The sequence below is a fragment of the Salvelinus alpinus genome, chromosome 30 (genome assembly GCF_045679555.1).
Source record: "Salvelinus alpinus chromosome 30, SLU_Salpinus.1, whole genome shotgun sequence".
Classification (NCBI taxonomy): Eukaryota; Metazoa; Chordata; class Actinopteri; order Salmoniformes; family Salmonidae; genus Salvelinus; species Salvelinus alpinus.
In genome coordinates, this window is record NC_092115.1 from 22,136,621 (window position 1) to 22,150,173 (window position 13,553).

At 40.2% G+C, this 13,553-nt stretch overlaps 2 protein-coding genes and 1 long non-coding RNA gene across 12 annotated transcripts in view; 2 read left to right on the plus strand and 1 right to left on the minus strand.

Annotated features, from left to right (window-relative positions):
- Positions 1–3,271, minus strand: part of LOC139559732 (ATP-dependent 6-phosphofructokinase, platelet type-like) — a 40,260-nt gene extending 36,989 nt beyond the window's left edge. For 4 of the 10 annotated variants that reach the window (XM_071376007.1, XM_071376003.1, XM_071376008.1 and 1 more), the window contains exon 1: positions 2,975–3,261. In XM_071376007.1, coding sequence (XP_071232108.1) covers positions 2,975–3,068 — 94 coding nt within the window. In that variant the 5' untranslated portion in view covers positions 3,069–3,261. Of the gene's footprint in view, positions 1–2,974 lie in introns of all 10 variants that reach the window. The other 6 variants (XM_071376010.1, XM_071376004.1, XM_071376001.1 and 3 more) reach the window with 5 other exon arrangements.
- A 682-nt stretch (positions 3,272–3,953) lies between these two features.
- LOC139560318 (uncharacterized) lies at positions 3,954–6,257 on the plus strand. Its single transcript, XR_011671911.1, has 2 exons — positions 3,954–4,095; positions 6,003–6,257. It is a non-coding gene; the product is annotated as an uncharacterized lncRNA (long non-coding RNA).
- A 6,492-nt stretch (positions 6,258–12,749) lies between these two features.
- Positions 12,750–13,553, plus strand: part of LOC139559735 (double-stranded RNA-specific editase B2-like) — a 51,726-nt gene continuing 50,922 nt past the window's right edge. The window contains exon 1 of the mRNA XM_071376011.1: positions 12,750–12,905. Coding sequence (XP_071232112.1) covers positions 12,806–12,905 — 100 coding nt within the window. The 5' untranslated portion in view covers positions 12,750–12,805. The remainder of the gene's footprint in view (positions 12,906–13,553) is intronic.

Here is a 13,553-nt window from a genome sequence, read left to right on the forward strand (position 1 = left end):
GCATAGAGGTAGCCAAATGTCTCAACTCTGTCAGATGTAGGCTACATTTCGGAGTTGAGAAACCCAGGGGAAAACTCCGCTACTTGCTGCGCCTCACGTAGGTCTACCCTACTCTCATCCCCATCCTCCTCTTCACGCGCTTGTCTGCCGATTAGTCATGCCATGCGCGCTACAATAGTCAAGATGTGTTTTAATTGGCAGCCACCTCTCCTTGTGTCCCATGATAAGGTGCACTGTGGTTGTGTCCCAAATGGCACCATATTCCCTGTAAAGTGCACCAATTCTTATCAGAGCCCTATGGGCCCTGGTCAAAAGTAGTACGCTATATTGGTAATTTGGGACACAGCCCCCCGCCACTTCCTGCCAGGCTGGCACAAATGTTAACCTTATCCTCAGAGGTTTTAATGCACAGGGAACTTTATAATGATAGTCACATTGAAATAGGCTGATATAAAATTAAATACATTACAATATTGATAGGCTAGTATGCAGTGGCAACCCATCATTCAGGGCAGGTGGGGCAGAGCCCAAAAAAATGTCTGTTTTGCATGCTATTGTGGCATTAATACGTGCTAATATCAGATAGCAAACAATGTAAAAAATCAATAAAAAATCATTGAGTTAATAAAGCCGCACACAAACATGGTCTGTTTTTTGCTTTCTTGAGTAAGGCAGCTCCAAAATGAAGGTGTTTCAGCCTAGCTCAGTGCTTTCTGTGGTGAAAGCACTGAGCCAGCGGAAAATACGGAGCGTAGGGGTTGGTAATGTTCACTTGTTGCGCCGTGATTGGCTAAGTGTTCTGTCACTCACGGGGACACTGCGTCACCACAAAATCTACGGAGAGAACTCTAAAATTCGAACCCCTTTGGTGCTGACATACAGTTACATTAGAAGTGCCCATCAAAGGCTCAAGGTCATTGACCACAGATAAAATTACATCAAATCACGTTATATCTACTGTAGCTTTGATTGGACTGATCATGTCAACATCAAACTTTCAAAATCTTTGCTAGCAAGCTAGACAAGCAGTCATCCTCATGAATCAAGTCAACAATCTACTGGCAAATCCTTTTCATATGAAGATAAATTATAGATAAAACGTATCGGTGCTCATCGGCCATTGAACATAAACATTACACAACAAGATGGAAATTCAACAATGAGAGGCTTCGAAGGAATCAGTGGCTAACTGCAAGCATTGCTAAGCAATCACTAGCCTGCTATTCAGTGGAGTGGGTGTGTGGTCCAAGTCTGGGTTTAAGGGTCTCTTTTCCAAGCTTAAAAGGATACAAATGCACATGCAAGAGAAACGGGAACGCTGGAAAAAAACTAGCTCGGACTGGGAAAATATATTTTGAACGATTATCCAACTCGGATGTCAGGAACTCTGGCTTCTTTCTAGAGCTCCGACCTGAAGATCACTGACGTCATGAATCGGCCTTGTTTTTTTCTGAGTTCCCAGTTGTCTTGAAAGCAACATAAATCCAGAAAATGCCAGACTTTGATGACAAAATTTGCCCACAAGAAGGACCGCCGTGCCACCTTCCTGTTCAAGTGAGCACAGCACAACAAGATGAGTCCAAAAATATATTGTATGCTGCTACATAAATTATGTAATATGCCAGGGAGATATGTATACTGTAGCTAAGAAAGTAATACTAAGTGTATGTTGTGTAATAAGCTATTAGTAGCCCATGTGGCTCACTCTATTAATTTGGTCCCTTTCCCCCTCATAACCTAGCCTACTGTTCTTACTTGGTGGTGCACATGTAGCCTATACCCTGTTTTAGAGAAATGTAATCATTGAATATTTTAAGAGCTTTCATTGTCTGCTTATATGCCCCCTTCATTTATCCCACGGTTCTGTCTTGGTGTACAGGGAAAATACTGTAAGAATGGCCCGTGAACTTAATTCTATTAATGTACATTTCAAAAGTGCTGAACAAATAGTTATATTGACTACGTCCGTCCTAGCTCGCTCATTAATGTCTTAATCGAAATGACAAATCGCCTCTTATCCGCTTGTCGTCCCCTTATGCTATAGTTTGTACATCTCAATTGTTAGTAGAAACCACATTTGTTTAAGCAAGTCAGCTATATCAGCTGTTTTTTTTAGACAAGGCTCCTCTGATAGCCAGGTGTAGCAGTGGTAAGGATTCACTCCATGATGCTGAAAAGAAAGCTCTGCTGTTGGGACAGCTTTATGTAGGCCCTAACAGTTTGTGGGCACCGTTTGTCACGGTTATAGTGCAATTAATGTATTGTTTAGTGTTGTGTTGTGGCTTTGCTGGCATGGATCCCAATTTTCTGTTGTTGTTGAGTTTGCCCCACCAAGATTTACATGCTAAAATCGCAACTGCTACTATGCACATATGCTTAGCTCTCTGCAATTGGCATGTTGAGTTTAACATCCAGGGCGTGCGCCTGCAGACGTGATGACATATCTGCGCCATAGGTTATCAACGAATGGAATTCCGCAATGCAGGCTTCAGTGTCGAATAGTGCTATCCGGGATTCTTGGGACGTCCATACTCTTACCCTAACCCTAACCTTAACCATAAATATCCCTTACCGGATAGCACCGACCCTTCAGTATGATACACTTTTTTGCTCCGTGTTTTTGTTGATTACAATAATGCATCATATCCCTTTTCCAATTGTGTGACAATTCTAACCAAAAATAGCCTACCAATTGCCTACATACTCCACAAATAATGTTATTATGAATTTTTATTTCATGTTGAACAGCTTTTTTGGGTCAATACTCAACTAGCCTACATTATCTTTTGAATAATTAAGTCAAACATATGAGAACAAAATACTGAGTTCCTTTACGCTAAACACAATGACAGCACTTTTAATACTGATAATAATTCGACACTTTGTTTCCCTTTTAGTATCGTAATGATTACACAATTCCAGCGTTTGTTACAGTATCACTCTAATCCACTTGTAGCCTAACAGTAACTGATACCTTGAGCATCTCCTCCGCTTGTCAGAACGCCGATGGATTTTCCAGCACCGGAAAGATTCTCAAAGAATTTCTTGGTGTCCTGCCGCTTCGCCATGGCTCTTCTATCCTTCACAAGATTATATACGAAAAGTCTTATTTGTTGTTGGTATGTAGGTTTTTCAATTAAATAGGTGTCGGTATTTGAGAGACCGACTGTAAATGAATGCAGTGGTTAACGCCCCCTTCCTTTCCCTGCTTCGCTGACTCGCTTCTGACAGTCACCGATGGCACCAGTGAGGTCACGGCTAGATGGGATACAGTTTGTGTCAAATTAACGTCTAAAGTATTTTTTTTTGGGGGGGGGGGTTTAGCTAACCTTAACCTAATTATCATAACCTGATAAGTTAATTATCTTAACTTGCTGCTTAAACAAAATCTGTTCAATTCTGATATAAACTGTATCCCATCTAGTCAAAACCCAGCGGAGAGCCTATAAAGTGATCCTCTTGTAATTAATTGACAGCGGTGTCATCCAATAGAATGCTGCATCACGTATATTCCTCCAACTATTCTGACCAATTGGGCCGGTAGAAATTACTAGCGCGACAACGATGAGGTAGGGACAACGACGAGGTAGGGACTAGGAACAGTTAAACAGGGAGCAATGAAGAAGCTGGCATTTCACTAGTTTTTATTTTATTTTTTATAAATCTGTCCATAGGCATAGTTGAGTTTTAACCTCAAAGTGAATTTACTATGTAATGAAATATAGTCTCTAATATTGTCTGATTATAACTAGTTTGTCCTGCATCACTCCTTCAGCCTAGACCTACTGCATCATATTACATAACAGGCCACAGCCCCATCATGAGCAAGAAACCAAGATGGCATCTCAGAGACTCAGACTATCTGCTGTCATACTAATAATGATGTCACTAATGGTCACATAGCCCCCACCAAGCTTGTTACCATCCAGGCATCCTTATTTTCAGATTTCGTCCAGACTGAAATTATACTACTCTGGAGAGGGGTGGCTATAGAATGTTTATGTGAAGAATCAATTGCTTGGCCAGAAAAGAGAGAGGGGCACACCTACTGGTAGAAAGGACATGGATGATGAAGAACAGACACAAGGATAATATGTCAGTAGCATGCAATATTCTTCTGCCCCACACCACATTACCTAATTGGTTATATTTACACAGGCAGCCCAATGTTGACACTTTTTCCACTAATTGGTATTTTGACCAATCATATCAGATCTTTTCATATCAACTCTTTTTCAGGGCTGATCTTACTGGTAAAAATACCAATTAGTGAGCAAGTTCACATTGGGCTGCCTGTGTGAACACAGCCATACTGACACAAAGCTATTGTCTGCCTAAATGTTATATTATTCCTGGAAAGCCTCTCCTTACAAAGCCCTAAAATATTAATGAAAGTCCAGGTGGGGTAGTAGTAGAGCCTTTCGTGTGTATGTTATACTCTGAGTCGATATGACAAGCAGTGATGCAGAACTTCTAAATATAGAGTAGCCTTGGGTCAGGCTGGTGCTGGGGGTGATGGAGAGGGAGAGGAGGGGGGAGAACCCACACAGCTCTTGTAATGCCATTGTCTGATATTGCACATACAGCACCGAGCAGTTTTGGTCCTGCATGTCACAATGAGCAGTCTCTCGTTGACAGGCTTAACTGGCCAGGAGTTAGTGCTCACCCAAGATTAGGTTCTGGGTGCTACTCATAAATACAGTGCTCACCCAAGATTAGGTTCTGGGTGCTACTCATAAATACTCATATTGAGTAAACATCTCCTTTGTTTTAATGGCCTCTCGCAGGTTGGTTGTTCAGTGTTGGTTATTTAACCCTGTCAAAAAGGGCAAGCAAAGCAGGCGTGAAAGTCCTCTAAACACTGGGTCTGAAATAATTTGACCAGCGTTGGTGTGATACTGATAGATTTAATAAATAAATCAGCATATTGTCAAAAAATGTAAGAAAAAAAGGCATCACTGTTTTCCTCAATTTTACTGTTTTTCTTAATGTGCACATGAAGGACCAAATTCATTACTTTTGTCATAGAATTCCAGTTCATTGGAGGTTTGTTTGATGACGCATTTTTAAAATTTGCATCTGTTTTTTTTACTGTCAGTAAAGAGAGACATCTAGTGGCATATTGCATCTCTGCAGGCTGTTGTGGCCTTTTAGGAATGTACTCTGCTTTCCAACCAGAAAGGGGAGCTCAACCCCCAAAAAATTACTCTAAAATTAGACTTCTGAAAACTATTAGTGGCTTATCTTTTGTTGCTAGGACCAGGTTTGGGTAGGTAACTTTCTAAATGTAATCCGTTACAGTTGCTAGTTGCCTGTCCAAAATTATAATGTTATGTCATTTTTGGATTACCCAAACTCAGTAACGTAATCTGATTACTTTCGGTTACTTTTGGATGACTTTCTCCTTGAGGCATTAGAAGAAGACCAAAAAAAATCTAACACATTTGGTGTGTCATCATAGTGGTCTCTGACTTGTGGTCAGACTCGCTTAGGTGGAACAAATTTAAACTTGTGCCTTTTTTCAATGCTGAATTCAATGTCATTGAGAAATCAGAAAGGTGTCATAATGGTTTTTTTTCTTCTCAAAAACATTCTTTCTGAATTTTAAAGTAATCCAAGGAGTAATCAATTCGTTTTTTTTTTTTTTGTATTTGTAATCTGATTACAATGTTTTTGTTACGTAATCTGTCACGCCCTGATCTGTTTCACCTGTCCTTGTGCTTGTCTCCACCAGGTACTGTCCATTTTCCCCATTTTCTCCTGGGTACTTATACCGGTGTTCTCTGTTTGTCTGTTACCAGTTCGTTTTGTTTCGTCAAGTCTACCAGCGGTTTTCCCCTGGGTTCCTGTCTATTGATTGTTCCTGTTTTTCACGGTTTTTACCTTTTCTGCCTGCCCTGATCCTGCCTGACGTCCTGAACCTTTGCCCCACTACTCTGGATACCGACCTCTGCCTGACCTGACCCTGCCTGACGTCCTGTACCTTTGCCCCACTACTCTAGATACCGACCTCTGCCTGACCTGACCCTGCCTGCCGTCCTGTACCTTTGTCCCACTACTCTGGATTATCGACACCTGCCTGCCTTGACCTGTCTTTTGCCTGCCCGTGTTGCTGTAATAAACATTGTTACATTTGGGTCTTACCTGAAACGTGATAGTAATCAGTTACTCCCCAACCCTGGCTGGGACAGTAGGATTTATCTGGAAAAACAACAAAAAACTTAGCCGGGACCCACAAATAAAAACATTTTTCTGTCCGATTTTGTATCTGTGCCTGCATCTTATTGTCTTCAGGTTAAAGATGAGACAGACTGACTCTTTCTAGAACCAGCCTCTCCTAATCATGCAATCTCATCAACACACCCCATTTGGTGAGGCACAGGCAAACAACATCTCACATGCAGACTAAACATGAGATATTCAGTGACATGTATTCCCTATTTATATAGATAGTTGTCTGGAAATGTTGCATCTAGAGGATGATCTTTCTCCTATAATCAACATAAAGTTGTCCTGCTTAAATGTCAAATTCTTGGTGCTGATCATCCCAAGCTGAGGATCATATTCATTAGTGCACATTGTTGCAAAACATTTTGCATGGAAAACAAGCTTTTCTTATTGGATAAATTCAAGTAGGTGCCTCACAGTTTTGGCTCAATTGCTGCCATTTAGTTCCTAGTGAATACAACCCAAGCCACACATTCAAAGTTTACAAAAGTCAAGTTGCTCAAGTACAAAATGCCTAAATTTGCACATTTAGATTAATCTGGATTGTGTTTGCCTAAATCAGACAGTTTATGGTCCACTTCTGCTCTAAGGATGTATTATTATTCAGAGCATGAAGGACTTTTTTTTCTCATCAGGTCAAGTGGTCAGGAAAAACTCAGGGCCAAACCTATCAACTATAATTTTGATATATTGTTTTTAGACAGCTGTAAATTATTTATTGTAAAACACATTAAATTAAATAAATATTTGATAATGCAATAACAGAACATAAGAAATACTACGTAACTGTACACATCTGATCATCATGGGTTAGTAATAGAGACAGAGATACAGTAAGGAGTTTGGGAGATATGAAATGATACCTCACACCGCTAGAATTAAACTGCCAGTAAATATTTAATCAGCAATTTGATATGCCTTTCAAATATTCAGGAAATGTAATCAAGCTAATCATAATCTTTACTCCGTGTGTTAATGAAAGATCCTAGTATGGAATTTTCAATCAAGCATGACATGATTAGTTGACTAGTGGCTCATAGATACAAAAAAAACACCCTTTGACAACCGTCTACATCCAAAATATGAGGAACAAGGTCAAAATCAAATTCTGACAACTGTAGTAGGTTACATATGAAAAAAGGTTAGAGTCAGGCTTCATGCCAAATGCTGCATTTAACTAAATAGAAAGCATTTTACCTTCACATTTCCACTCTGATGCCAAATCTGGTTGAAACAAACTAAGAGAGAATAGAGAGCCAAACATTATAGGGTAAACATCTCTTTAAAGAGAAGCATTTTCCTCATATCTTGGAGGAAGAGACACTTCCATTGGAATTGGGTCAGATCTATATTCTCTAATCTGCTTGGCCTCAGGAGAGCGTATGCAAGATGTTGTACCCCATTTGGCTGAGCGGCCCATGGGCTCATTGTGAGAGCAGCTCATTCCCCCTGCCTATCCTCTGGGGTCTCAGCCACTGGTTGGAGCATGTGTTCTCTGTTCCTTATGAGGCACGATGAGGCTTGCCTCTGATGCCAAAACAATGCTGATATCTCATAATGAATTCAATCTGAACTGAGGGGAAGAGAGGTCACATCACTAGCTATGTTCCAAATGGTACCCTATCTCCTACCTAGGAAATATAGGGAATAGGGTGTAATTTGGGAGCATCCTGGCAGTTACAACAAGGTGTAATTCCATAGGTTGTCTAATACAAAATCTGGGTAACACTTTATTTTAAGGTACACATATTAGTCACTAATTTGTAGTTTATAAGTATGTATACAGCATATCTGTGGCCACTCATGTGTGTCTGTCTCCTGCAGTCCTGTTGGCATAAACATGAGGTTGGTTTGTTGTCATAAACTCTTGTGATTCAAACTGAAACAATACAAATGGAAACTTCTGCAATGTTACTGTTACCATTCAGTGGATCAACCTGCCATTATGTTCATGTTTGTGCATCCCCCATTTTATTCAAACCACACACAGAACCTTAACTCATAATGCAATCTTGAGAACTCTCTCATGTGGCCCTTTTTCATGTGGCCCTCTCATGTGGCCCTTTGGCTGATATCTGCAGGCATGTCACTGCTTGAGCTATTGTATGTGTCCCAATTGGCACCCTATTCCCTACGTAGTGCATTCCTTTTACAAGGGCTTATAAGGAGTAGGGTGCCATTTAGGACACAGATATAAACTACAGCTAAAATAATCTTCATGGCGTGGAGAAAACTACTCGTGCCTCTCTTACGGTCTGTGTCCATGTGGAATAATTTCAGGATACAAGGATAAGTCCCAACTTTGGGATGGAAATGGAGGGACAGGGTGAGATGAGACATGGGTTGCATCACAAATGGTACCCTTTTCCTATATAGTGCACTACTTTTGACCACTTCAGAGTGAAGTGTCAAAAGTAGTGCACTAAATATGGCATAGGGTGAGATTTGTGACTCAGTATCTAAAGGAACTGTGGGGTACAGACCACAGGAGGCTGCTGAGGGGAGAACGGCTCATAATAATGGCCAGAACAGAGCAAATGGAATGGCAAACACCTGGAAACCATGTGTTTGATGTATTTGTTACCATTCCACTCATTCTGCTCCAGTCCTTACCACCATCCTGTTCTCCCCAATTAAGGTGCCACCAACCTCCTGTGGTAGAGATTAAAAACACACAAAGGCAGTGAGGTGAAATGTTATCTGGAAGAAGGGTTCCAAGGGGCCCAACAACAAACCCCCAGACACATAGCCAGAGGCAGAGATAAAGGAGGAGGTTACAGTATCAAACTAATCCTCTCGAGGAGGCTTATAGTTATAGTCAGCACCCAAACAACCTGAACCTGCATCTCTCCTCTCCATACAGCTGGAACTGAAACAAATATGATAGCCACAATTAGAAAGATATTGATATGGTATTGTTACATCCCTGTGTACAAAGTGTGCCATAATTGGAACAATAATTGGGATATGATTTATGATCATTATCATTCTGAGGACAATAATGGTATGTGACTGGCAGGGATTAAACACCTGTTAATTAAAAGTAAAGTTTGAATGGTATTTATTGGGAGGATTATTCAAAATAGGTATTATGACACAAATGACATGAGTTTGAGGATTGCATGAACCACCTTCAAACATGCGTCCACTGAAAAGTGATTGCTTCAGCATTCTTCATGGATGTGGTTTTTTAAAGCTGCGGATAAATGATAGCAGGTAATGGTTCCACCATTACGATAATGACTGTTTGCAATGCATGATTCAGGCAGGAAAGCAAATATGATTGCCTTAAGCCTGAGTTTCCATGACCGGAAGAGGGGCTAAACTCTGAAACTATCAATGAAAACAGTTGCCTATTTACATGTCATGTGTTAATTCATTTGAATGGATGGTCACTTGATTGTTGTAAGAGAAAATAATAGTCATGACTCTTTTGACATTTCGGGCATATAAAGACAATACACTCAGGGTTGTGTAGGTTACTTTCTAAATGTAATTCGTTACAGTTACTAGTTACTGTACCTGTCCAAAATTATAATCTGTAACGTAATTTTTGGATTACCCAAACTCATTAACGTAATCTGATTACATTCAGTTACTTTTAGATTCCTTTCCCCTTAAGAGGCATTAGAAGAAGACAAAGATGAATGTTACCAATTGAACCACATCTATTGCAGGATAAATCAATGTTAAAGTTTACATAGCTGACCATATATGGATGTTACATTTTACTTTATGGGTTGGTTATGTAGGCTTCTTCTAACCCATTGCTTTCTACTACATATAATAATACGATTCAATTATATCTTTACATTAAAACCCAAAGTCTATCAGAATTTCAGTCATTCCAATATATGCTATACCCCTTGATCTTCAAGAAAAAGACTTGGAAATATGGAAGTATAGATTAGCCAAATTGTTTTACCTGAGCATAACCCCAAAACTAAGGACTTATTAGCCAGCCCTACTCTGTTGTTTATGATTTGATTGGGCTCATTAATTAGAGTTGGAAAAATATATGCTGCGCTCATGGAATGGCATGCTTTGACCACTACAGAAAAGTGCTATTTACATGTGGAAAATGAATGCCATATGCTGCATTGCCTATTCTTTTACTTTTTGTTGGTGACACTTTGACATCTTGATAATATGCAGCTGTTTAAATAGACAGAGCTATGGATGCAACGACTGACCATCCATGATATCTAAATTATTGTTTTAACCATGTTATGAGGCTATACAGTGTTTGATTACATGTACAATGTTTACAAACATTGGAGTAAAACAAGCTTATATTTTGGGGTCTCATGGAGTGTGACAGTTGAACTAAGCTCATGAGGCATTTATAAGTTATATTCTTCAAGAATCAATGGAAAAGTGTTAAACAAATCAAAATATATTTTATATTTGAGATTCTTTAAATAGCCACCCTTGGCATTCTCTCAACCAGCTTCATGAGGTAGTCACCTGGAATGCATTTCAATTAACAGGTGTGCCTTCTTAAAAGTACATTTGTGGAATTTCTTTCCTTTGAGCCAATCAGTTGTGTTGTGACAAGGTAGAAGACCAAGTCCATATTATGGCAAGAACAGCCCAAAAAAATGCTTCACAGTGTTCAAGTAACAGACACATCTCAACATCAACTGTTCAGAGGAGACAGTGTGAATCTGGCCGTCATGGTCGAATTGCTGCAAATAACCCACTACTAAAGGACACCAATAATAAGAAGAGACTTGCTTGGGCCAAGAAACACAAGCATTGGGCATTAGACCTGTGAAATGTGTCCTTTGGTCTAGAGTCCACATTTGAGATTTTTGGTTCAAACCTTTGTGTCTTTGTGAGACGCGTGTGGGTGAACAGATGCTCTCTGCATGTGTATTTCCCACCGTAAAGCATGGAGGAGGAGGTGTTATGGTGTGGGGGTGCTTTGCTGGTGACACTGTCTGTGATTGATTTAGAATTCAAGGCACACTTAACCAGCATGGCTACCACAGCATTCTGCAGCAATACGCCATCCCATCTGGTTTGAGCTTAGTGGGACTATCATTTGTTTTTCAACAGGACAGTGACCCAACACCTCTCCAGGCTGTGTAATTTTACCAAGAAGGAGAGTGATGAAGTGCTGCATTAGATGACGTGGCCTCCACAATCAGCCGACCTCAACCAAATTGAGATGGTTTGGGATGAGTTGGACCGAAGAGTGAAGGAAAAGCAGCCAACAAGTGCTCAGCATATGTGGGAACTCCTTTAAGACTGTTGGAAAAGCTGGTTGAGAGAATGCCAAGAGTGTGCAAAGCTGTCATCAAGGCAAAGGGTGGCTATTTGAATTTATAAGTCCAAAATGGATGTAGCAAGTACATATTGCCCCTTTAATCTATCAAAAGTGTGCGAGTTTAAACATGTGTCTATTAGGTCTATGGATTAAAAGTATTTATCAGCATGAATTAGATTGAGCAATAATAAAAGCCCCACTTTTATTCCATAGGCTGTGATCCGCAATGTGCAGCTGTTGCAAGAGCCATTTTTCACTGGCTGTCCACTGGTTTCAAAAACAATGATTGATGGGCAGCTTCAACCATTATTGGGTTCAAATACACATTTAGATTTGTGAACAGCCATAAATAACAACCACAATATGTAAGGCGCAAATAGCTAAATGGGAGAGCAGCAGTGTGATTCACATCAATGCGCTATGTAGATATCAATAATAAGTGATATCCGTATCGCCGTAGACCACACCACTGCTGTCATCCTTACCTCCAAGCGTCTATTCAAGTTGGATCATCTTTGGATGCCGACAGCAGTCGTAACATTGGAAGACATAGCATGGACTGTAGCCTACAAAAGCTTATTCCTGCTCTTTTCCCGCGATCTATCAAACCCATTCTGTGTGTCATCATAGTGTTCTCTGATTTGTGGTCAGACTCCCTCAGGTGCAACAAACTTAAACGTGCATTTTTTTCAATGCTGATTTGGATGTCATATTTTTTTGCAAACCTCCTTTCTGAATTTAAAAGTAATCCTCGAAGTAATCATCTAGTTTTTCAAAAGTATCTGTAATCTGATTACAATATTTTTGCTGGTAACGTACCGGATTACAGCTACTGTTTTTTTGTAATCCATTACTCTACTCCGTTACTCCCCAACCCTGAATACACTTGCGCTATCCTGAGGATATGTGCAATCGCGCATATTCCCCCCAAAAAACAGCATAAATGTGTTGCGTTCTTGCACATAAAACTATGTTTAATGTATATTGTTGTTCATTTTGAACAGGGGAACAAAGCACACATCACTTCGCATTAGAGCAAAATACAGTGCTAAGCCCTTCGAGCGTGTGCTGGTTCTCCTATCCAGTCTAAATGATGTCACTTTATAAAAAGGCTGTCACAGCAAGAATGTAGGTGGCCCCCCAAAACAGCAGCAGGGAGATAACGGCGGTAAAACTCACACATATCACTACCGCGCTTCAGTGAAATAGTCCGGGACTTTACTTGGAAAGTCGCTTCTCATTTCACCAGTTCTCAACAAGGGAAAAGCCTTCCACGGCCACTGTAGGAGTTTATTCTTGTGCCTCATGGCTGCGGTTCTTGGAAACAGCACCCGAACTGTGGGAACTTCAGATTGTGAGCTGAGAAGCCAGTTCAAAAGGAGAAGGAGGAGGTCGACAAGAAAAGGTCAGTAGACAAATTATGAGTTGTTGCAAGGAGTTGAATGTGGACAGAAGATCAAACAATATACCATTTGTTTATAACGTTTGCCTTGAGGGTGCCTTTGTAGGCTATAAATCATAGCCTATAGCCCGAAATAAACGCAGGAATAATTTGTCACTGGTGGTTATTGTGAATATATTTATGTTATTTATGCTAAGGTTTGCCAGTGGCCGTAAAATGTCATCTACATACATGATTACAAATAGGATCACCGTGAAACGAATCACCTGTGCAGCACAACTCATTTCCACAAGGATTAAAGTGATATAAGAACTGTATAAATGTATCTCATGTTGGAGGCAACAAAAAAATGCACTGTGATGAATTTGATTCTCATATTGTTATACTGTAAGCAATGTTAACGCTAAACTGTGCGCGTGCGCGGTCGCGCACTTCCTCCAGTACTGCCGCGAACAAGAAATGCCATGCTGCGCAGAGACGTAAGAGATTGAACTTCACTGAGTTCGCCCCTTTAATTTGCACTATTTAAATACAGAAAAATCTGTGATCGAATCAACATTATATCAGCCCATTTTCAATCCAACAAACCAAAACAAATCTAACTTTGCAAGATTGATTTTGTTGTAGGCAGAGCCAGAGCGCAAAGGGGTA